We start from the raw sequence: 26,414 nt of genomic DNA, 5'->3' as shown, positions 1-26,414 counted from the left end.
GTGATGAAGATGACTCCAATGATTAAGATGAAGTAACCAACCTATTCCTCATGGCCATCGAAGAAGATTCAATGGTATCTTCTAACTCTAATGATTTAAATTCACATTCTTTTGATGAGTTACAAGATGCTTATAATGAGTTGTATTTGGAATTTGAGACCATGAATTCCAAATATAAGAAATTAATTTCAAAACTTAAAGTTGAAAATGATTTGGTTTTGAAATCAAAATGAACTTTTGAAAAATTATTTAGAGATTTCAAAAGTCAAAATCAATGATTTAGAAAAAGAAAATTTTGATTTAAAAGTTAAGCTTGAGAGCTTAACAAAAGAAAAATAATTAACTTCTAAAAACAACTCGTTATGTTTGAAAATGGCAAAATGCTCACATTGTCATTTTTATGGTTATTTGGAACATACTTGTCCCATAAAGAAAAGAAAAGCTTTTAAAATTAGACAAGTATGAGTTCCTAAGGAAACAAGGGGCATTAAAACTAACGACCAAGGATCCAAAGCAATTTTGATACCAAAATCTACTTACATGTCTCTTGTAGGTGTGTGGGAGCAATGGTAATGAAAATGAAGAAATTGAGATGCTCTAGTCACAATTGAAAATGAATGGGTAACATCTAAGCTTAATGCTTTTATTTTTGTTATTTGGTTGCTCATTTTAATTTAAACATGCATGAGTTTTGATTTTAAATGATTATGCGTTGTTTTTTTAATCTCATGTATGTTCAAAAGTGCTTTATGATTAACATTTTAAATTTTTAATGATTTTTCATAATTTTCAGTTCATCATAATGAATTTTGGTCAAAATTGATTTTCAATGCAAATGATATCTCTCTAACAATTGATATCAATTTTTCAAATGCTTTGTTTGTACAAATTTTAAATTTTTTACATAAATTTAAATGTTTATGCATATGTTTTAAATGTTAAAGATATCTCTCTAACAATTGATATCAAATTCTTCAAATGCATAACATTTTTGAAATCTTTATGCACATGTACTTAATTTCAATTATTGGTATTGCATAAAGTATTTTAGACTTGGATATATTGAATTTCATGTGTTACTAACATTTTTGTTACTCTTTTTTGAAATTTAATTTTGTTTAAGTGTCAAGATTTTAAAACTAATTTTGTTTGGAATGCACTTTTTGAGGGGGGGCTTTGATTTTTCAAATCCTTTTAATGTCAAATTTATCACTTACTCTCAAAAGTTATTTTAGAACTTTAAAGCTGAATTCTTTTTGATCTAACAAAAAGGGAGAGAAGTATGGTTTGAAAAATTCAATTTCTTAATGAAAAAGGGGGAGCTGAACATTTTCATACATTTTCCAACCATTGGTATCTTTTTCATTAAACGTTTTATTAAGGGGAGTTTTGCCAAAAACAAATTTTTCAAATGTTTTGTTATATCAAAAAAGGGGAGATTGTTTAACTATATTTTGATATAGCAATTAAGGAAAAATGTTTTTGGACTTGAATTGAATTTTTTCAAAAGTTTCAAAGTTTTCAAAAATAATTCAAAGTCCTTAAAAGTGGAATTGAGCACAAAATACGTTTTTGTACAAGTAGTATCGATATTGTTCTTACAGTATCGATACCTAATGAACAAGTACCAATATTGTTCATATGGTACTAATACCAAAGGTAAGGGAAGTATCGATACTATTTAGGTAGTACTGATACTACCAGCATTGCTCAAATTTCAGAATGCAAAAATGATATCGATACCCAAAGGGGTATCGATACTACTTTACATAGTAGTATCGATACCATATGTGTAGTGTCGATAACATAAGTCCCAACGGCTAGTTAACAGCTAGTTTATTTAAAATAAACAAAGGTAGTACCGATACTCCCTTTAGGAATATCGATACCCTTTGTACTGGTAGTTTTATTTTGCAGAGTTTTCATCCCCAAAAGGCTCTAAACAACCCCTAACGGCTAGAAACGGCCACAACATGATTCCAACATATAAATACAAGTTCAAGACACTTAAAGAAGGTTAGAGAACCTATCCAAGTATTCAAACACAAGAGAAGAAGTCTTTCATTCTTATTTTCATTCTCTCTTGTAAATATTTGTTCTTTGTGATCTTAATTCTTGTAAACACCTACCTTAAAGGGTTTTCTTGTTTACATTTTTCTTTCCTTTATTGTAAAGGGTTTTGGTTCTATCTTAGCCAATTGAAAAGATAGGGAGTTGTAATGGTTATCTCTTTGCCTTGAAAAAGAAAGAACAAATTAGTGAATTTGTTAGAAAATCCTTAGTGAATAGATAAGGTAGTGGATGTAGACTTGGTTGATAAGTCGAACCACTTTAAATCATTGTGCCTTATCTTTATATCTTTTTCTCTCCTTACTCTCTTGTCAAAATTATTGCCAATTACCCCTTTATACTTTTTCGGTTATCAATTTGAGCCTCTTGAAATCTCAACAAACCTCATATAGAAAAATTATTAGAAGTATATGGTCCCCCCCCAAAGGACACATTGCTACTAATGATAAGGATATCCTTGAAAATGGATACCAAAGGGGACAAGATTATTGGGAACTAATGTTAATAGACCCAAAAGAATTTGGGTACCAAAAATCAAAAATTAATCAATGTTTCTAGGTGGAGGGTTGCTACAAGGAACAAAGAAAAAGTTCAAATTCATGGTACCTTGATAGTGGATGCTCAAGACACATGACTGGTGATAAGAGTTGTTTCTTGGAGCTTAAAGATAAAATTGGAGGAGTAGTAACCTTTGGTGACAACTCAAAATGTCACATTTTAAGGAATTGGTTCTATTGGTAACAACTCTTTCATACTCATTTGAAAATATTTTGTATGTTATTGGGTTAAAGCATAATCTACTTAGTATTAGTTAATTATGTGATAAGGGATACAATGTCTTATTTGAGTCTAATGGTTGCAAAATTATTAACATTGCATCTAATTGATTATGTTTGTTAGTCATAGGATATGATATATCTCCATGGTGCATCTAGATAATACTGATACTTCTAATGTATGCTTGGTTGCTAAGGATGAGCATGGTTGTTGGTTGTGGCATAGAAAACTAGGACATGCTAGCATGAGTGCTTTACAAAAACTTGTTCAAGGTAATCTAGTAAGAGGTTTGCCTAAGATAAAATTTGATCTTGAAGATTTGTGATGCATGTGCTAAGGGAAAACACAAAAGATCTTTTAAAACTATTAATGATGTATCTTCTAGTATAGTATTAAAATTGATTCATATAGATCTTTTTGGGCCTATTAGAACTATTAGCTTGGGTGGAAAACAATATTCATTTGTCTTAGTAGATGAATATTCTAGATTTACTTGGGGTTTTTTTCTTAAGTACAAAAGATAAAGAATTGGAAAATTTCATCACTTTCTCTAAAATAAATCAAAATGAAAAATGTTACTCAATTTCAAGTGTTAGGTGTGACTATGAAATCAAATTTCAAAATCTTAGTTTTGGTGAATTTTGTAATTCTAATGAAATTAGTCATAATTTTTCAACCCCTAAAACCCATCAATAAAATGGAGTTGTTGATAGGAAAAATAGAACTTTAGAGGAAACGGATATGACCATGCTTTGTGAAAACAATTTGCCAAAATATTTTTGGGTGAAAACCACAAATACCACTTGTTATGTGATTAATAGAGTAATGATTAGGACTATTTTAAAGAAAACTCTATATGAACTTTTCAAAAATAAAAGCCTAACATTAGTTATTTTCATATTGTTTTGAATAATGGAAAAGATAATCTTGGCAAATTTTATGCAAAAAGTGATAAAGGAATTTTTCTTGGTTATTCTTCAAATTATAAAGCTTATCGAGTCTTTAATAAAAAAAACTCTAGTGGTAAAAGAGTCTATACATGTTTTCGATGATAACACCTTTCCGAGGAAGGATTCTTGTGTTGATGATGATCTAGGTATCTGAAATTTAAATGAAGTTGGTAAATCATGATTGAAAGAAGTAAAGAATGAGCAAAATCAAGATGATATCTAAAATCTAACTCTATAGGAAAGAGAGGTTTCATACCCAATAGAGTAAAACCATGTCAAATATGGTGAAATTTTGGGTGATCCATCCAAAGGGGTAACCACTAAATCTTTCTTTAAGAATGTTTGTAATTATATTGCATTTATCTCATGTACAGATCCTAAGAATGTCAAAGAAGCATTAAATTATAAACATTGGATTATGGCTATACAAGAAGAGTTAAATCAATTTGAGAGAAGTAAAATATGGACATTAGTTGAAAGGCCTTATAATAAATCTACTATAGGTACTAAATGGGTTTATAGAAACAAACTAGATGAGAGTGGTAACATAGTGAGAAATAAAGCTAGACTAGTTGCTCAAGGTTACACTTAAGAAGAGGGGATTGATTATGATGAAACATATGATTTCGTAGCTAGAACGGAAGTCGTTAGATTATCACTTGTTTTTGCATGTTTTAATTATTTTAATCTTTATCAAATTGATGTCAAAAGTGCTTTTCTAAATGGATTTATAAATGAAGAAGTGTATGTTGAACAACTTCCCGATTTTGAAGATTCAAAATTTTCAAACCATGTGTTCAAACTTTTAAAAGCTTTTTATGGTTTGAAACAAGCTCCTAGAGCTTGGTATGAAAGATTATCAAAAATTTTAATTGAAAAAGGTTTTTCTAAAGGGAATGTTGATACTACACTTTTTATTAAAAGAAAAGAGAATGACATATAGTAGTACAAATTTGTATTGGTGATATTATATTTGGTAGTACTAATGATATTCTTTGCCAATAATTCTCTAAGTTGATACAAGTTACATTTGAGATGAGCACAATGGGGAGATCTCACTTTTTGGGACTCCAAATCAAGCAAATGAAGGATGGCATCTTCATCAATAAAGCTAGATACATAAGGGAAATGTCAATAAGTTTGGCTTAGAGAATGTGAAAACTCAAGTTACTCTCATGAGTATTTCAACAAAGCTTGACAAAGATGAGCAAGGTAAATGTGTAGATGCTAAATTATATAGGTCAATGATTGGTTCTTTGATTTATCTTACCACAAGTAGATCGGATATCATGTTTAGTGTTTCCTTGTGTGCTAGATATCTATCTTGTCCTAAGGAATCTCATTTACATGTCTTTAGATACCTTAGAGACACTCCTAGTTTAGGACTTTGGTATCCTAGAGATTCAAACTTCAGCTTGCATGCCTTCTCGGATACTGATTTTGGAGGTTGCAAATTGGATAGAGAAATCACCTCCGGTACATGTCAATTCCTAGGAAATATGCTAATTTCATGGTTTTCTAAGAAACAAAATAGTGTTGCATTATCAACCACCGAGGCGAAATACATTTCGGTCGATAGTTGTTGTGCACAAGTTTTATGGATGAAATAACAACTTTTAGACTATGGAATTGATGTTGGTACCATTCCAATTAAATGTGAAAATACTAGTGCAATTTGTCTCACTAAGAATTTCATCCAACACTCTATAACTAAACACATTGAAATTAAGCATCCTTTCATTAGAGATCATGTCCTTAAGGAATATGTAATTATAGAATATGTTGATATTTTGCATCAAATAGATGATATTTTCACAAAGCCTTTAGATAAAGAAAGATTTTGGAAACTTAGGAGAGAGTTAGGAACTTATAGCATTCCCTATGGCTTAGTTCAAAATATTGAATTTTTATGCTTTTACATAAATTTTTGGCTTAAAATTGATTATTATACATGCTTAAGTGATTCTATATGGTTATCCAATGCATAAATTAAGGGGGAGATATGCATATCATTTCATGACCTTTTGGACTAATTTTTAAACATTTCAAAATTGATTAAGTATGCCAAAACCAAAATTTTTCAAGAAAATATTTTTGAAAATTTTCTTGAATTCATGTCGTACATCTTTAATCATATTTTAGCATGATTCTAAAGTCCTTATAATCATTATGCATGATAGATTCTTGTTTTAGCATGATCCCATTTTAGCATGATTCTAAATAGATTATAAAGTCCTTATAATCTATATTGAATTTTAATCATCTCGAATTCATGTCATAAGTTAAGGGGGAGATATGCATGTCATTTTATGACCATTAGGACTAATGTTTGAACATTTCAAAATTGATTAAGCGAAAACCAATTTTTTCATAAACGTATTTCAAAATTTCACACGGAACCACAAAAGTGGCTAACAATTTTTTTGAAATCAATACTCATAATTATGATTTAAAAATCAATAATTCAAAACGATAATAAAATCATTTTTATAAAGTGGTGCTCTATGACACATTTTAAATTAATTAATACAACTCAAAGTTTAGGAATTATAATACATAAAGGTCATATGAATACACATACCCACTAAGTCACGGTACAATACTTTGGAATAGGTACTGGAAATCCTGCTGCGACGATGCTCATCGAGGATCGATGATTTGTTACATCAATTTGAACGGTGTGAAGTTTGGAAACGAAGTAGCAACATATTTCAGACTAATAATGGTCCAACGACAGATTTTGGTATATCGAATAAGAGAATTTGAGATGTTTGACTTTAAATTGGATGACTATGAAATATTTCCCGGAGAAATCATCCCAAAATCGTGGTCAGGAGCCCGAGATTAGTCTTCCTGTGCATTTTGATGACAAACGGACACCGACGATAGCGGTCAGCCAGTAATGATGGTGAGGATGAGGGATGGAAAGACCGTTTGAATTTGTAGAGAGGGAGAGGAGAAATATGAAGAGGGAAAACATAAAATAAAAATTGAAAATTGAAGAAATGAAAGGTGGTTTTATGGGCGGTATCATTTTGGCCTTTGGAAGAACCACAGCTCACTCATCCGGAGAAGGAATAAGGTGTTTCATTTATATGGATAAATTTACGTTTCAGTCCTTTAACTTTATGTGCAATTCACTTGAGCCCTAACTTGCATTTTTTTATCTTTTTGATCATTTATTTTCTATTTTTCTAAATTAGGTCCCTGATTTAGTATGTGTTGATTAATTTGATCTAAATTTCATAATTAGATTCAATTAGGCTAGTTTGCAATTGATTAATAAATTTGTAATTGATTAATTCAATTTATTAATAAATTTAACTTTAATTTCTTAATTGATTCTCATTATGTTCATGATTCAAAATTGATTAATGAACTTTGGCCTAGTTTTAATTAATTCAATTTAATCCATAAATTTAAGATGGCTATTAGTAGGGGTGAGCAAAACTCGACTCGACTCGAAAAAAATCAATTTTGAGTTATTCGATTCGAGTAATTCGAGTCAACTCAAATTATAAATTCGGTTTTCAAGTTTGAGTTGAAATTTTGAGTTACTCGAAAAACTAAATATTTGAATAAGTATTTTGACAGTTTTACGATTTAGTCTCTAATTTCAATATTCCTTCAATTCCTCATTCATTTTAAGTTAATATTTTACCAAATTTAAATATATGCTCATAAACCATTGTAGAATACATATGTACTTTCAATTCCTCTTTTTATATAACAATTTTTTTTATTTTCAATTTATCCCCTTAATTTTTCATATTTTCCTTATTTTTTAGATTCATCATTTATTTTAAGTCATTGTTTACTAAATTTGAACCACATGCTCATATACCACAATAGAATACATATGTAACTTCAATTCTTAATTTTTTACTAAAATTGTAGTCTCTTTTTTATTTAGTCCCTTAACTTTTCATTTTAACCAATTTGGTCTTTTGACTACAATTGTTTACAGATTCTTTTTTCCCCTTCAATTCCTTGACTCTTTTATAATCTCATCAATATTCTACCCTCAAAATAATTTCTAATAAAATTAGTATAGAATCTCGAATAACTCGATTCGAATAACTCAACTCGAAAAAAAATTCAAGTTAAGTTCGAGTTGTAAATTACGATTTGTCAACTCGAACAACTTGAATTTTTTTACTCGACTCGATCGAATGCTCACCCCTAATTATCAGATGTGGTTTAAAATTCTTAATTAGTTTCAAGTTAGACATAATTCGAAATTGATTAATAAATCAGACTTTCATTCTTTGTTAGTCTTTATGCCTAGTCATTTCTTATTATTTTTATATGTGACTAATAATGATGTGATCTTCTTCGTGGTAATGGTTTTTAAAATTGCATTACACGGAAATTGTTTTCGTCTTTTAAAAAATTTCAGGCAATGTTACTTTGTTATGTCGGCTAAAAGTAGTGTCCTAAGTGGTTGGATTGCGACATTTTTAGTTGTATGTAATAGAGTGACATCCTCCTTAGATGATGTGGACCTTCTTTTTAAATGAGTGCAAACATAAATTGTTGCTTCTAAACTAGGTTTACTATATTTCTTTAAAAATTGTATACACATGTGACATTAAATTTAGTTACATTGTATTCGTAATTATTTTCCAAATGAACTTTATGTATTTTCTAAAGATATCAATTTTTTGGAATTGTGGGATACTCTAACATTCCTCACACGTAATCGACTCTCGAAACTTATTTTATCGATTTTAAACGTATACCTAATTTAAAGGTATTCGGTCATACCAAACCTAAAACGACTTATGACGATTCCCATTTTAAAAATATATATATTTACAATGACTATTTTTGAATCACCCAAAAATGGTTTCCATAAAAATGATAGAAATTTTTTTCGCAACGAGAGAGAATTTTCTACATAGAAAAAGAGAATTTTTTGCTTCTGATCGGTTTGCTTCGTATAATGTTTTGTTTGGGAATAATAAGGGAGGGTTTCATTGTGATTTGAAAATATTAAGGGCTAAGTTTAATTTTGTTTTAATTGTATTTTGGGAATAATAAAAACGGGCTTTGGGAATAATGTCATTAACAATATTGTATCATTTTGACATATTTTTAATATTATTTACTTTTTAAAATGCAATATTACGTGGGAAATGATATTAAAATATTATTTTATTTATATAATTACTATTAAAATGTAAATATAATAAGCATTAAAATAGTATTTCCAAACTTTGATTTAAGAGGATCCTTTATGATATTCATAAAAAATAAAACAGCGAATATGACAACAATTTTTTTTACCGAAATAGACAATGACAAAAGCAGAAAATTAGAAATTTCAGCCTCAGATACACAACATACACATGAGTAGAGGTGCACAAAAAATTCGAATATTCGATTTTGGATAAAAAATATCCGAAACCAGATTTGGAAAAACCGGTTTTTTTAAACCGGATCAGATATTTAAAAACCGGATAGTATAACCGGTTTGGGAAAAAATTGAACGACCGGTTTTTTTACCGGATTAAAAACCAGTTTTTTTCAAACCAGATAAAAAACTGGTTTTTTATCCAAAAAAAATCCAGTTTTTTAAAAAAACTGGATTTTTATTCGAAAAAATCCGGTTTTTTTTTAAAAACCGGTTTTTTGCAAACTAAAACCGGTTACACCATCCGACCCTCCAAACCGGTTAGGATCCGAACCAGTTTTTTTAAAATCCGGTTTTTGGGTTGGGGAAAAAACCGGATCGATTTTTATCCGATCCGGATCAGATTGAAATCCGGCTTCTGTGCATCTCTACACATGAGAAACCCTGGATCCATAATGCATGTTGAACAAAATTTGAAGAATATATAAACATATATACATATAAATATAGCCTATAAATATATTGTTGGAACCTAACTACCTAAGGTTAGATTTCAACCGAAAACTTAATAATAGTAACATAATTTTTTTTTTTGCACAAAAGAGTTTAGGTTAGGTGGCTCCCCAATCCAAGGTCGAAGCATACTTAAAACCTATTGGTATTTACATATAAATTTACAGATTATCCACGAAAAGTGACAATGATAGAGTTCAAACTTGTTTTACAAGTTCAAATTCCTGAATCTTAACCACTTATACATCAACACTCATTGTGGTAATAACATAAATCTTCTACTATTACACTAATGACTTTTGTTAAAATAAATGAAAGATGGAAATCGTGTATGCTATGTAATAATAGACTAATTTCCAAGTGTTGAAATATCTGGAAATCCTCACTGATGCTGTCTTTCTGATCCAAATGCAGTAGAGATCACCGGATTGACATCAGTGTGCGGACTTTCTTTTGCCTTTCTGCTTTCTTGAGCTGGGGGTCCTCTTCAATTTCTGTAGCTCCTCCATGACAGCCTTTCCCACAGTGTCAATGGAGTTCAAGAGTTTCTTTTGAGGCGTAAGAAGCTCCGATTCCTCGGCATTCATGTTTATGCCGCCGAGCAAAATTTTCGACACTTCAGGGACTGATAGAGGGCAAGGCTTCAATCTGGCGGTTGAAGCTGGAGTTGAGAAATTGTGTTCAAGTTGAACACCAGATGATACATTTGAACTAAGACCCCCTTCATCCTCAGGTATTGTTAGGCCTTCGCTTCGAGCTCTCCTCCTTTCAATGGCCTGCTTCAATCCTCATCCAACTCGATTACCATATGATAAGGATGATTAATAAAGAGAAACAAAAAAGGGGAAATTTTTTTGGACATCAAAGGTTGAATTACTGAGAAAAGAAGACTAGAAAACTTATGAAATCTCTTTGAATTCTTCATGATCGGGTAGAGAAACTCGACCAAACCTTGTTTCCTTCATCTAATGAAAGACTAAGTGTAGACACCCGTTTTTGTCCGGGTCTTTTTTATTATTATCATTTATATATTTATTATTATTATTATTATTATTATTATTATTTAACTTACAATTTACATGTTACACTGTTTTGCAGGCCAACCCATGCCCAACAAACGAAGCCCAATTGACCCGAGCCCATACCCATCACTCAGCAGCCCGATTGCAAACCCTAACCTTAGGGTATCAACATCCCAGCGCCGCACCAACATAGACCATTCGATCTGGACCCATTCAACGGTCCAGATCGATGGTAAATAGGGTTTCACAACCCTAAGCCAATCCAGCCGTCGTGCCTCTTCAACGTTCCAGTAGCCGTTCAAGCCAACAGCCATCAAGCCACTGCCGCCAGTGAGTTCCAGTTTCCTCAGTCACGCGTGCACTACACCGTCCAGTTTCCCAGTCGACGAGCCATCGTCGAAAGCTTCCCGAGCCGATCAGAGCCCATCCCTCAAGCAGTCAACAGTGACAACATACCAAATCAATCAGCAAATCAGAGAAAAACCCCAATAAAAAAACAAAAATAAATCTAAATAAAAATCCCGAAAATCCCGAAAATCCGGGATTCAATCACCCTAAATCAACAACCCATAATTTCCCTAAGCCTTAGATATCATTATCACCGAAAGAACCCTTAAAAGTCCAACAGGCAACCATTATGAGGGAGAGGAGGATTCGGTGAGAGGGAGGAGGGGGTTCAAAGAAAAGAAAAAAAATGAGATGGGGGGAGTTTTCAGAACAAAAAAAAGAAAATATAAAGAAAACAGAGAGAAAAAGGGAGAAGAGAAAAGCTTACCGAGGAGGGAGGTTCGGCGAAGGCATGCAAGGAGTTCAAAGGTCATCGTGTCTTGTTGTTTCGAGAGGTAAATCGGTAGATTTAGGAGACTGGGGTAGTGTTTAGGCAAAGTGGAGTGGGGTTTTGAGTAGTAGGGGTTGAGATGTTTCTTTTGAGGGTTGTTGGGCATCTCCGGCCGCCGTGCGCCGCCGTCGTCGCCGCCGTGAGCGCCACCGGCGACGGTGTTATTTCTTTTCTCTTACGTGGGAGTTGAGAGAGTTCTGAAACTCTCTCTCTCCCTCTGTTTTATTAATTAAAACCAAATGAGAAATGGGGAAGGAAATAAGCCGGTTTTGGGCTTATATTTCCAAACCGAAACGATGCCGTTTTAGGGGTTCAGGGTATGCGTGTTTCAGCATGAAAGGGTAAATAGCCTATTTGGTCCTCGCATCTTTGTAACATCTTACCCGTGTTTCTCATATTAAAAGGGATAATCCCACTTTTAGTCCTTTCTGCTTTGTAACCTCACGGTTTAGTCATTAAATAAAATTATATTTATTTTATTTCGAGCCTTAATGTTTCAATATTGGTATTTTGGTCTGGTACTTGTTTGTTTTATTATTATTATTAATGTTGAACGTTGGCCATAGTATTTATAATTATTTCAATTTAGTCATTGGTTATGTGTTGTTTATTTCTTGTGAATGTTAGAATTTGGCCATGATATTTATGTTTCTTATATTTTAGTCACTGTTTGGTATTTGGTGTAATTACTGTTTGAATCTTTAAGTTTCTGTTTATTCTAAAATGACCACTGATTTTGTTCTGTTTTATTGTAGCCATTGATTAATCTAGTTTCTCTATTTTATGTTTCTGATACTGTAGTTTCAATTTACACAGTTTAGTCACTTGTCTATAAAGCTTAGTTATTTTATTTTATTTGCGTTATGGTTTGCCATGTTTGCATGTTTACATTTTAACCCATGTTATATTATTATACTCATATTTTACTTTGGCCACAATGTTTGTATTAGTTTCATTTTAGTCACTGATTTTTGTATGTTGTATATTTTGGCTGATGTTCAAATTTGACTCTAAGATTTGTAAATCTGTTTATTTTAGTCACTAGTTTGCATTCGGTTTAATTACTATTTTAGTCCCTACGTTTCTGTTTTTGCCATTTTAGTCTTTTAATTTTCTATTTTTCTGTTTTAGCCCTTTAATTTATTATTACCATGTTAGTCATTGTAATTATTAAATACTTACTTTTTGACCATTATATTTTGGGTTGTAACATTCTTTTAATCCCCTATGTATGTACATTTTTCATGTTATGTATTTATTTGTACCATATGTAATTAAATATGCTTAATTTTATTTGTTGTAAATATTTATTTCACATATTTCTATTTCTATTTATTTCCATTTTTCTTTATTTGAATATTGTCCAAATACTTTTAAGAACACGTATGCGTAGAATGAGCGTGGAAAGTATCACTTGGTCGAAGTGGTGCGATCCGATACGGCATTTTAATGACATAGGAACTTGCAACAAGTCGAGTATATATCACTAATTAATTTGTGCAAATGATGCAATGTGTGTTATTTTAAATAGTAATTTATTTTATTTTATGTAAATGTCAATTTCAAAATTTGCATTTGTATTCAATTCACATTTTTAGTTAATCAATTTATTTTGTTGTATGCAAACGTCAATTTTATTTATATTCGATTCACATTTTATCAGGAGGGAAATATTCTTTATGGATGAGAAATAGTCGAGTTAGCTTTCCCGATGGAGGATTGCTAATTTCGAGATTTCTTTTCGAGTTAAAGAATTTTCTCTAATTATTTAATTCGAAGCAAATTAATCAACGTTCGATAAATAGATCACATTTTAACTTTATATTCGACTCATAAATTCCACCATTTACAACGATGTGTAAGCGACACAGTACCAATTTTGGGCGTTGTAGGGGTGTTTATCCTTCCCCACACGTAACCGACTCCCGAACCTGTTTTAAATGAATCTTTGGTAACGTAGTTCAAATTTTTGTCTTATAAAACTATTTTTCTTAAAATTGTTTTTAAAAGACGTTTTTAGGTATTCGACCTACCTAACCCAAAGGTCGATGGCGACTCATTTTCAATTTAATTTTAATTAATTCATAATCACCAATTTTCTAAATTAAAGTCGTAATCGTTTTTAAAATAATATTTAATTGTTTTACAAAAAAAATGGTTATGACAGCTTGGCGACTCCGCTGGGGACTTTTTTTAGAGAGTCAGGCTGTATGTCGTTTACATATTGTCATCTTGGTGGAAATTATGATTTCTAGTTTTAGTTAATTTATGATCCGTTTATTGAAATTTTTAATTGTCGTTTTTTTTGTCGTACTAACATTTTATATTTGGCTTTCAGCTTTGTCATGATTTTATCATTTTTCCTTGTTTTGTTTTCCTTTTGAGTCGAAGGTAAGTATGTTCCTCCTCACACACATCACTCGCATTGGCATAACATAAGCTCTAGACACGAGCTTCGATCCAAATTAGTTGGGGTGAATGCTTTACTCTCGTAAGAATTTATTCTTCGTATGAGTTTTAGCAAATAACCCATGGGATACATACCTTATACCTTCGTAGGAATTTATTCCTCGTATGGGTATAAGGCAGTGAATCCCCTCGAATTGAACTCGGTCCATTTGAAACCTGTAATGGGTAAGGATTGAGGGTCTGGCAGCCCAAGGGGGCACTGACATCAAGGACAATTCGAGTCCTTTTTTTTTCCCGTTAGAGCCGAAACCAAGCATATAGTGAACCGTCGAACGATCACCCTAGGTATAGTCATACCGAACCTTTGTTCGTCAGTAGGTACCCAAAATAGGTGTACACGAAGGAGGAACGATTCTAAACCTTAACCATTTAAATTTGTAGAATATTTTTTTTTCCGAATAAAGCATGCGAACTAGATACCATGCGGTTAGGACCAATTTCTTGAAAATAGATCATTTTGGGTAGCTAGCATGTCCGGGTAGGATTGTTATTTAATTGAAAGCATGTTTGGGTAGATATCATGACGGGGGTAGGTGTTATATCCATCTCTGAATTACATTTTTATTTTTATCAATTATTTTACATGTACTAACTTATTTTTCTCTTTTGTTTGTGTATACTAACTTATTTTTCTCTTTTGTTTGTGTATACTAACTTATTTCTTCTCTTTTGTTTGTGTCATTTTGTCATTTGCATTGCATTGCATTGCATCATCATAATGCAAAAGTGTTGATCCGTGAGGGGATATTCGAGAGAAAATTTTCACAAGAAGAGATAAAAGTTTTCAATCAAGCGATCGCATACACAGACATGCATCGAGGGCTAAAAAGAAGTCCAGAGTACAAGAATGAGATTTTCTCGAATATCGTGCATCATTCGAGACTGATATGATAATCTACTGATCTAAGGAATAATCCAGCAGTAGATTCTCATCCACAATTATTCCATCGTTAACCATCAGGGAGTGAAGCACAAACTTCAGCATAGCCGAGGTATTGATGGAGTTAGTTTACAGAGCATTGAGGGGCATCGGTTCCAAGTACAAAGATCCGAGACGAAGCAGTGAGCTCGAAGATCGTGCATCATTTAATACTGAGATGATGATCCACTGATTCAAGGAGTAATCTAGCAGTGGAGTCTTATCTACAATCATTTCATTGCTAGTTATCAAAGAGCGACACACCGACCTCACTACCACCGAGGCATTAACGGAGTCAGATTACAGAGCGCTTGAGGGGCATCATTATTGAGGACGAAGATCCGAGATGAAGCAGTGATCCATTCCAGGCTCACCATCTAAGCGAAGACATGTTTGTAAATTGGATTGCCTTGTAATGTGAAAACTTTTATTTCTGGTGAAGACTATTCTATGATATTCATCGTTGGGGTCAACATTTTTTTTTATCTGCATTTGCATCTTTTTATTTTGCATATATATTTTATTTTAAGCATTTTCATATGCATCATTCATAAAAACATGAGATCAATTTGTGGAGAAGTCAGTGGAAGTAATCCTGATCACGTGACCATATTGAGAATATAAACAAGAAGCTGAAATCAACACGATAGAAGCTTGTTCGATTGAGTCTTCCAGGATGGTTCGAGAAAAGAGTCCCCGTTCCTGGAGGTCCATGATGTTGATCTCGGGTACAACTACAACATAGGAAGCTTCAGTCATTCCGCTGAGAATTGTAAGACACTGAAGATCAAGATCCAGAACTTGATGAATTCAGGGCATGTACAATCGAAGAAAATTGGGGCATTGCATCTAACACTTGAACTAAGAGATTGTTTTGTTTGAACTTGTTTTGTTATATCTTCAATATTTGCTTAAATATTTTTAATCTTTGATGACTGAAATGATGCTACCTTCTAAGGTTAAATAATTGAACAAATTTTAATCTTTAGTTCTTTGAATATCAAATGAGTTAGGAATCCTTTTAATTCTTCAAGAATTATAGATTTTTGACATATGGCAAGATTAGACCCTTTCTTATTCTGTCTAAACCCAAAATAAAATCTCTCGATTTTTTTTACCCGAAATAATTCCTGGTCACTACCAAATAACCAATTTTTGACATTCTATCTCTTTGAGACCTTGAAATATTCTTTTCGACCTTGAAACATTCCCTCTCTTTGAGACCTTGAAACATTCTTTCCACTTTGAAACACTGTATTTATTTTTGAGACACAAAAGTTATACCCGTACCTTTCTTTGAGCCAATAAAGTCATCATCGTCTTCTTAGATGTAAAACCAACATTTTCTACCAATAAAACCTACAGACATTGAGTACAAGATGTTCAATTGAACATAAACCTTCCTACAAAGAAGACACAGTGTGGGGCATCTCGCATCAATTTTCTGAAGACGAGCATGAGCAATTGAGACATGTTGAGAGCAAGAAGCGAAGAGATAAAAATAGAATTCATTCAAAATAATTCTATCATGCATTAATTACTGTTTTCATTTAAATAAGAATTAATCCTGAAAATCTATCCCCCTGGGGATACCTCTTCTGCAAGGACTTCTGTGTATGAGATGATGAACGGCTTTCTTTCTTTATCCCTTCACAAAAGGAGAAAATATATCCCTTGTGTCCCCTTTGAGCCTGAATGATATTTTCTTTTGATTCAACCCTAACCAAGGATCACCCTCCACACTGGGGGGCAATGTGAAGGAAATCTGAGTGAAGAAAATTGATCCAAATGAGATACCGAAAGGTGAACCAAATGCCAAGTGCGAAGATCCAATGAAAAAAGAAAAAAGCAAAGAAAAAACAAAGAACAAAAAGTGGACAAAGAGCACATACAAAGAGTCTCTCGACTCAAATGGCACATCAAGTTTCAAACTATGAGATTGATCCAGAATTAGTTCACCAGAAGATCATAGAACATCAAGAGAAGACAAAGGACTCATACGAGCATATTCAAATTGAGCAAAAAAAAAGATCGAAGGCATCAGAGTTAATTGATCCTTGGTTCAAATACCCTTAAAACACATGTTTGGGCCTTTTATCCCTTTCTTTCATAACCCTGAACCATGGCCTACATTACGTGCCTTACAAGTCCCTTCTAATCATACATGGATCTCTAAGCGGAAGAGACTATCCTCATATTTCATCCCGCCTATCAGGATTAATATTTTACTTTTAAAGATTTTCTAAAATCTTTAATGCGTGATAGAGAAAAATAACAAAGGGGGGTTAAAGACGTAAAATTCTGAGTAACGTCTTGAAACCAAAGGAGGATTCGAGTTGAAAACCTGAAAGGGCGGCTCGAATATGAAGATTATTACATAGGAGACGATTGCTCAAATCCCTTGATGAGGCATCACACAACATGAATGAGAACATGAGAGTTGGGAGTCAGAGCACACTTCCAATAATTGAGTACAGAAGCTACTCCATCAAATCAGAGAACATCAAATAAATGAGAACACTATACTTTTGACCAAAATTAACCACTTGAGACTTTTTTATCCTTCCTTACTTAACCATCTCTCAAAGATAGCATTGATCTTGACACTTGTCAAATAGCTATAATTTATTGAAGGATTACAATTGTAATTAATTCTTTGATATCCAATGAACTCTTGTTCTATGATTTGTTAATTGTGAAACCTTAAAAGGGGAAATATTTTCAAATCTTTTGATTAAACATTTTTCAAAACTATTGATATTGTCAGACTTTTGAAAATAAAAGAAGAAGCAAAACATTTTCAAACAAGATAATCTCTCTGTAGACGTATCTTGGAATTCAAAAAATATCTATCTGAAGCTCAAGATCGAAGCTGGGGCAAGAGAAGCTAAATTTTGGGGCAAAATTTGATGGTCCAGGTTTGTAAGAGTACACATTGGTGGAAATACGGACAAGTTGAATCAATGATAGAGTGAAGACTGCTCTCGCGATCATTCTCCTTCTAGATCGAGAAAACATACATACATATATACATACATATATACATATACATACATAATACATAAAATTTGCATCAAACATTTATCATCATATATATTAAAGACATTTTTCTCCTCACTTGGGGACAAATTGGACAAAAAATCAAATAAATTTCATCTTGACATCCATCATAACATCCAATATAGTCAGTCAAAAATGCATCATTTTGATCTCTCAGGAAATCAAAGCTCGGAAATGACCAGATGTCTAACTTACAGAAACAATGATTTGGGCTTCCTGAAGTCAACAATCAAGACATTTCCTCAACGTGCATGAACAAACAGACTTTTTATCGCCTTTGAGGGTGTTTTTCTTGAAACAAAATTTTTGTCTCACTTGAGATATTTTTCCACAAATTTTGAGAATTTTAAAACAAATTTTTGTCTCGCTTGAGACAATTTCTTTCAAAGCAAATTTTGTCTCGCTTGAGACAGCTTTCTAAAAACAAATTTTGTCTCGTTTGAGACAAATTCTCTTAAAACAAACTTCGTCTCGCTTGAGACATTTTTCCTTTGAGATACAAATTTTGAATTTGATTCACTTAAAACAAAATTAATCTCACCTTAGATTGTTGTTTCTTTTAAAACAAATTTCGTCTCGCTTGAGACCTTTTCCCTTTGAGATCCAAATTTCGAATTTGTTTCACATTAAACAAAGTTGATCTCACTTGAGATCGTTTCCTCAAAAACAAACTTTGTCTCATTTGAGACTATATCTTAAAGCAAATTTTGTCTCGCTTGAGACATCATTTTCTATCATAATACAAATTTCAAGGTTGTTGTACTTAAAGCAAAATTAATATCACTTGAGATTTTCAAAGCTGATTTGTCTCGCACGAGACAGTTTCCCCTTTTAATAAATCCTGAAATTGTTTCATTTGAAACAAAATAAACACTTTTGAAAACACCTTTGAGATTATTTCCATATAAACAATATCGACAATCTTTGAATCTTTTTCTCTTAAAACGAATTTTGTCTCTCTGGAGACAGTTTCTCTTGAGATAAATCTTTGAGTCTGTTCCTTTTGAATAAAAATCTTTGAGTTGTTTCTTTTGAAACAAATATCTTTGAGTCTATTTCTTTTGAAACAAAGTTTTGTCTCTCTTAGGACAATTTTGTGAAAAATCTTTGAGTCTGAAACAAAGTTTTGTCTCTCTTGAGACAATTTTGTGAAAAAAAAAATCTTTGAGATTGTTTCTTTTGAAAAAATCTTTGAGTCTGTTTCTTTGGAAACAAAATTTTGTCTCTCTTAAGATAATTTCTTTTGAAACAAAAATCTTTGAGTCTGTTTCTTTGGAAACAAAATTTTTGTCTCTCTTAAGATATTTGCTTTTGAAAAAAAAATCTTTGAATCTGTTTCTCTTAAAATGAATTTTGTATCTCTTGAGACAGTTTCTCTTGAAGTAAATCTTTGAATATGTTAATTTTGAAAATCTTTGAGTTTGTTTCTCTTAACAAAATCATCTTTGAGTCTATTTCTTTAAAAACAAATGTTGTCTCTCTTGAGACAGTTTCTAATGAAAAACTAACTTTTGAGATTGTTTCATTTGAAACAAATTTGGTCTTACTTAAGATGTGATCCATCTTTGAGTCTGTTTCTTGAAAAACAAAATTTTATCTCTTAAAGACAATTTCTTTTGAAAAAAATCTTTGAGTTTGTTTCCTTTAAAACAAAATTTTGTCTCTCGAGACAACTTCTTTTGAAAATACCCACATTTGAGATCGTTTAGACAATTTCTTTTAAAACTACCCACCTTTGAGATTGTTTTTATTAAAACAAATTTTGACTCTCTTGAGGCAGTTTCTCTAGAAATACAAAATCTTTGAGTTTGTTTCACTTGAAATAAAACCATTTTTGAGTCGTTTCACTTGAAACATTTTCTATTGAAGCATTTTCTCTTAAAACAAGATCATCTTTGAGCTTGTTTCTCTGGAAACAATGTTTATCCCTTAAAACAATTTCTTTTGAAGAAAAATCTTTGAGTCTATTTCTTTGGAAACAAAATTTTGTCTCACTAAGATACCATTTTCTGAAAAACAAAGTTTTGTCTCTTATGACAATGTCTTTTCAAAAAAAAAAAAATCATTGAATCTCTTTCTTTGGAAACAAAATTTTGTGTCTCTCGAGACAGTTTCTTTGAGAAAAATCTTTGAGTTTGTTTCTTTGGAAACAAATTTTACCATCATTTGAATCTGTTTCCCTTGAAACAAAACAAACAAAGTCTTTGAGTATGTTTTTCTTGAAACAAAAACATCTTTGAGTTTGTTTCTCTCGAAACACTGATCTTTGAGATCAATTCCCTTTAAACGAATTTTGTCTCTTTTGAGACAGTTGCTTTTAAAAACATCATCTTTGAGTTTATTTTTCTTGAAACAAATCTTTGGGTTTGTTTCTTTTGAAACAAATCTTTAATTTGGTTTCTCTTGAAACCATAACTCCTAAAGATGGCCAGCCGTCCTTATCATGTAGGAACCGTGTCATCCCCAGACCAGATCTCTTCATCACGTAGGAGCCGTGTCAACCATAGATAACCAGCCGTCCTCATCACGTAGGAACTGTGTTATCACCTTTAGATGGCCAGATCTCTTCATCACGTAGGAGCCGTGTCAACCATAGATAACCAGCCGTCCTTATCACGTAGGAACCGTGTTATCACCTTTAGATGGCCAGAACTCTTCATCACGTATGAGCCGTGTCATTCCCCGACCAGATCTCTTCATCACGTAGGAGCCGTGTCAACCATAGATAACCAGCCGTCCTCATCACGTAGGAACCGTGTTATCACCTTTAGATGGCCAGAACTCTTCATCACGTATGAGCCGTGTCATTCCCCGACCAGATCTCTTCATCACGTAGGAGCCGTGTCAACCATAGATAACCAGCCGTCCTCATCAAGTAGGAACCAAGTTATCACCCTTAGACGACCAGAACTCTTCATCACGTATGAGCAGTGTCGTCCCCACCAACACGCATATCCAATCTATAGGAAAGAAAGAGAACCAGACAAAAACGTGTTGTATTGTCGTCTTTACCCTATTCTTGTTAACACAAGAATGTGCAAAGAGGGGCAGTTGTAGACACCCGTTTTTGTCCGGGTCTTTTTTATTATTATCATTTATATATTTATTATTATTATTATTATTATTATTATTATTATTATTATTATTTAACTTACAATTTACATGTTACACTGTTTTGCAGGCCAACCCATGCCCAACAAACGAAGCCCAATTGACCCGAGCCCATACCCATCACTCAGCAGCCCGATTGCAAACCCTAACCTTAGGGTATCAACATCCCAGCGCCGCACCAACATAGACCATTCGATCTGGACCCATTCAACGGTCCAGATCGATGGTAAATAGGGTTTCACAACCCTAAGCCAATCCAGCCGTCGTGCCTCTTCAACGTTCCAGTAGCCGTTCAAGCCAACAGCCATCAAGCCACTGCCGCCAGTGAGTTCCAGTTTCCTCAGTCACGCGTGCACTACACCGTCCAGTTTCCCAGTCGACGAGCCATCTTCGAAAGCTTCCCGAGCCCATCCCTCAAGCAGTCAACAGTGACAACATACCAAATCAATCAGCAAATCAGAGAAAAACCCCAATAAAAAAACAAAAATAAATCTAAATAAAAAATCCCGAAAATCCCGAAAATCCGGGATTCAATCACCCTAAATCAACAACCCATAATTTCCCTAAGCCTTAGATATCATTATCACCGAAAAAACCCTTAAAAGTCCAATAGGCAACCATTATGAGGGAGAGGAGGATTCGGTGAGAGGGAGGAGGGGGTTCAAAGAAAAGAAAAAAAATGAGATGGGGGGAGTTTTCAGAACAAAAAAAAGAAAATATAAAGAAAACAGAGAGAAAAAGGGAGAAGATAAAAGCTTACCGAGGAGGGAGGTTCGGCGAAGGCATGCAAGGAGTTCAAAGGTCACCGTGTCTTGTTGTTTCGAGAGGTAAATCGGTAGATTTAGGAGACTGGGGTAGTGTTTAGGCAAAGTGGAGTGGGGTTTTGAGTAGTAGGGGTTGAGATGTTTCTTTTGAGGGTTGTTGGGCATCTCCGGCCGCCATGCGCCGCCATCGTCGCCGCCGTGAGCGCCACCGGCGACGGCGTTATTTCTTTTCTCTTACGTGGGAGTTGAGAGAGTTCTGAAACTCTCTCTCTCCCTCTGTTTTATTAATTAAAACCAAATGAGAAATGGGGAAGGAAATAAGCCGGTTTTGGGCTTATATTTCCAAACCGAAACGACGCCGTTTTAGGGGTTCAGGGTATGCGTGTTTCAGCATGAAAGGGTAAATAGCCTATTTGGTCCTCGCATCTTTGTAACATCTTACCCATGTTTCTCATATTAAAAGGGATAATCCCACTTTTAGTCCTTTCTGCTTTGTAACCTCACGGTTTAGTCATTAAATAAAATTATATTTATTTTATTTCGAGCCTTAATGTTTCAATATTGGTATTTTGGTCTGGTACTTGTTTGTTTTATTATTATTATTAATGTTGAACGTTGGCCATAGTATTTATAATTATTTCAATTTAGTCATTGGTTATGTGTTGTTTATTTCTTGTGAATGTTAGAATTTGGCCATGATATTTATGTTTCTTATATTTTAGTCACTGTTTGGTATTTGGTGTAATTACTGTTTGAATCTTTAAGTTTCTGTTTATTCTAAAATTGACCACTGATTTTGTTCTGTTTTATTGTAGCCATTGATTAATCTAGTTTCTCTATTTTATGTTTCTGATACAATAGTTTCAATTTACACAGTTTAGTCACTTGTCTATAAAGCTTAGTTATTTTATTTTATTTGCGTTATGGTTTGCAATGTTTGCATGTTTACATTTTAACCCATGTTATATTATTATACTCATATTTTACTTTGGCCACAATGTTTGTATTAGTTTCATTTTAGTCACTGATTTTTGTATGTTGTATATTTTGGCTGATGTTCAAATTTGACTCTAAGATTTGTAAATCTGTTTATTTTAGTCACTAGTTTGCATTCGGTTTAATTACTATTTTAGTCCCTACGTTTCTGTTTTTGCCATTTTAGTCTTTTAATTTTCTATTTTTCTGTTTTAGCCCTTTAATTTATTATTACCATGTTAGTCATTGTAATTATTAAATACTTACTTTTTGACCATTATATTTTGGGTTGTAACATTCTTTTAATCCCCTATGTATGTACATTTTTCATGTTATGTATTTATTTGTACCATATGTAATTAAATATGCTTAATTTTATTTGTTGTAAATATTTATTTCACATATTTCTATTTCTATTTATTTCCATTTTTCTTTATTTGAATATTGTCCAAATACTTTTAAGAACACGTATGCGTAGAATGAGCGTGGAAAATATCACTTGGTCGAAGTGGTGCAATCCGATACGGCATTTTAACGACATAGGAACTTGCAACAAGTCGAGTATATATCACTAATTAATTTGTGCAAATGATGCAATGTGTGTTATTTTAAATAGTAATTTATTTTATTTTATGTAAATGTCAATTTCAAAATTTGAATTTGTATTCAATTCATATTTTTAGTTAATCAATTTATTTTGTTGTATGCAAACGTCAATTTTATTTATATTCGATTCACATTTTATCAGGAGGGAAATATTCTTTATGGATGAGAAATAGTCGAGTTAGCTTTCCCGATGGAGGATTGCTAATTTCGAGATTTCTTTTCGAGTTAAAGAATTTTCTCTAATTATTTAATTCGAAGCAAATTAATCAACGTTCGATAAATAGATCACATTTTAACTTTATATTCGACTCATAAATTCCACCATTTACAACGATGTGTAAGCGACACAGTACCAATTTTGGGCGTTGTAAGGGTGTTTATCCTTCCCCACACGTAACCGACTCCCGAACCTGTTTTAAATGAATCTTTGGTAACGTAGTTCAAATTTTTGTCTTATAAAACTATTTTTCTTAAAATTGTTTTTAAAAGACGTTTTTAGGTATTCGACCTACCTAACCCAAAGGTCGATGGCGACTCATTTTCAATTTAATTTTAATTAATTCATAATCACCAATTTTCTAAATTAAAGTCGTAATCGTTTTTAAAATAATATTTAATTGTTTTACAAAAAAAATGGTTATGACACTAAGAAGGTCCGTAGAATATCAGGAGACATGTGCTAATAGTTAAAGATATGGACTGATGGTGAATTTTTAAAATTGTAGGGGAGGACACGAAAATAAATTATCAATAAAAAGTATAAAAAGAAAATCTAAAATATACTATAATTAAAAATTTTAGTAAAGGCAAATGAATGAATCGAGTCCAAATATGAGAAAGCAAAATGGAGCTCATTCAAGCCTAAGTAGCTTGTATAGTATGGCAAATCCAGCAATCATTAAAATAGCGAAATGAAACAAAGGTCACCCAGACTAGTCGCATTGCCTAAAACATGAGCCAAATGGAAATAAAACCCCAACCATAAAAGTAACCAGCGGTTGAATGGTCATTATTTCAAGATTCCCTAATCAGCAAAACTATGTAAATTTTTCTCTTCAAGTGAAGATAAAAGTAGCAAAGAAAATGAGAAGAAAAATGGATCAGTACCCTGACAACAGCAGTAATGTCATTGAGAGGAGGTCTTGGGTACCAAGACGGTAACACACTGCTCGTCCCTCGCCCCCTTCCATGCCCTGTCACTGTCAGAGGAGTGTTCTCCCTTCCAATGGACGGAAATCCATGTCTAACAACGGATCTCGGTGTGACAAAACTGCTCTCCCTATGGCGCCCTCCACAACGCAGTGTAGGCGTGACGACAGGGAAGACTAACAACTCACGAGCTTCATCTGAGAAGATTCCAAATAGTCTTCGAACGAAGAGTTGAGCTAGATCAACTGCTCTAATGAGTCTATCTCTTGACTCTACCATTGCTTATGGATTTCAACAATGAAAGCAAAAGAGATTGGAGGAGGAAGAAATGGGGGCTTGCTTGATTTGGTTTTACCGTGATGAAGGATCTCCCAGGCATATAATGGTGATTGGCGTTTGGGAGTGAAGTGAATTTTGGCAAAATTTTCAAAATGAAAATTGGGCGGCATTGTAGATAGAAGGAAGAGGCTGGTGGTTTTAGCCAAATTTAAAAGGGTAAAATCATCATAGATCAATTACCTATGAGTAAGCTTATGGTTTGGTAATTGCACTTCAAAAAATTACAATTTTATCATTTCTATTTATCGATTCATAACAAAGAAGCCGCTACGTCATTAAGGTGGGTTGGCATGAATCCCTTGGAATTAGGGGGAATTGGAATCCAATTCCACCACTTTCCCATGTTTAGTTCAAGTTTTCTAAATGAATTGGAATCCCTCATGGCTTCAACTTTCTATCAAACGAGGGAAAGTGAATTCCATCAAAAAATGGATGGAATTCAATTCCCTTGTTGGAGGGAATTGAAATTTGACCATACTACCCTCATCAATCTTTTAGTAATTTATTCATATATTGAATAAAAATATTTTTTTATTATTTCGGGTCAGGTGGGGTCGGGTGAAACTTTATTTTGGCCGGGTCAGATCGGTTTTTTAAAGTGCGATATTCGGGTCGGGTCGAGTTCGGGTTTAGGGTGAAAAATACCCGACCCAAAAATATATATAATTTTACCTTATATATTTAGGAATAATTACAATAATACCCCTCTATATATAATTTTTTCAATTAAGTCACTGTTTTTATTGAATAAAAATAATTTTTTTTTATTATTTTGGGTCGGGTCGGGTCGGGTTAAACTTTATTTTGGTCGAGTCGGGTCGGGTTTTTTTAAGTGTGATATTCGGGTCGGGTTCGGGTTTAGGGTGAAAAATACTCGACCCGACCCAAAAATATATAATTTTACCTTATATATTTATTAATAATTACAATAATACCCCTTTATATATATTTTTTCCAATTAAGTCTTTGTTTTTATTGAATAAAAATATTTTTTTATTATTTCGGGTTGGGTTTCTAATTCATATATTCGGGTCGGGTGAAACTTTATTTTTTTCGGGTCGAGTCTCGGATGGAGGTTCCCTTGTTCTCGGGTCGGGTCGGGTGGACCAAAAACCCAACCCAACCTGACCTATGGCCATCCCTAATTGGGATGATTTTAACTTATGATGTTTATTAGCATGATTTTTATAATTTATTGAAATGAATAATCAATCAATAAAATTAATTAAAATTTAATTTTTTTTATTTTTATAATATATTGCTACATGTAATTTATAAAACAAACTAAAATTAAGCAAAAAAATAAGAAGGGCAATCTTGTCATTTTATATTACTAAAATCAAATTCATCTGACATGTCTACGAACCAAAAAGAATATGGAATTGGATTCCAATTCAATTTTCTGCCAACCAAACAGAATATGGAATTGGATTCCAATTCTTGACATATTCGAATTCCTTCACAGATTCCAATTCCCTCATAAACATTCCAGCGAA

At 32.8% G+C, this 26,414-nt stretch overlaps 1 protein-coding gene across 1 annotated transcript; it reads right to left on the bottom strand.

The window, feature by feature from the left end:
• Window positions 1–10,085: 10,085 nt before the first annotated feature.
• LOC120148119 (protein POLYCHOME-like) lies at window positions 10,086–24,858 on the bottom strand. Its single transcript, XM_039161304.1, has 2 exons — window positions 24,538–24,858; window positions 10,086–10,442 (listed from the first exon to the last, which is right to left on the bottom strand). The coding sequence occupies exons 1-2, from the start codon at window positions 24,856–24,858 to the stop codon at window positions 10,101–10,103; spliced, it is 663 nt and encodes a 220-aa protein (XP_039017235.1). The 3' UTR covers window positions 10,086–10,100.
• Window positions 24,859–26,414: the final 1,556 nt, after the last annotated feature.

The sequence above is a fragment of the Hibiscus syriacus genome, unplaced genomic scaffold, assembly GCF_006381635.1.
Source record: "Hibiscus syriacus cultivar Baekdansim isolate YM2019G1 unplaced genomic scaffold, ASM638163v2 tig00110949_pilon, whole genome shotgun sequence".
NCBI classification, from domain to species: domain Eukaryota; kingdom Viridiplantae; phylum Streptophyta; class Magnoliopsida; order Malvales; family Malvaceae; genus Hibiscus; species Hibiscus syriacus.
This window is presented reverse-complemented; position numbering and strand designations above follow the sequence as displayed.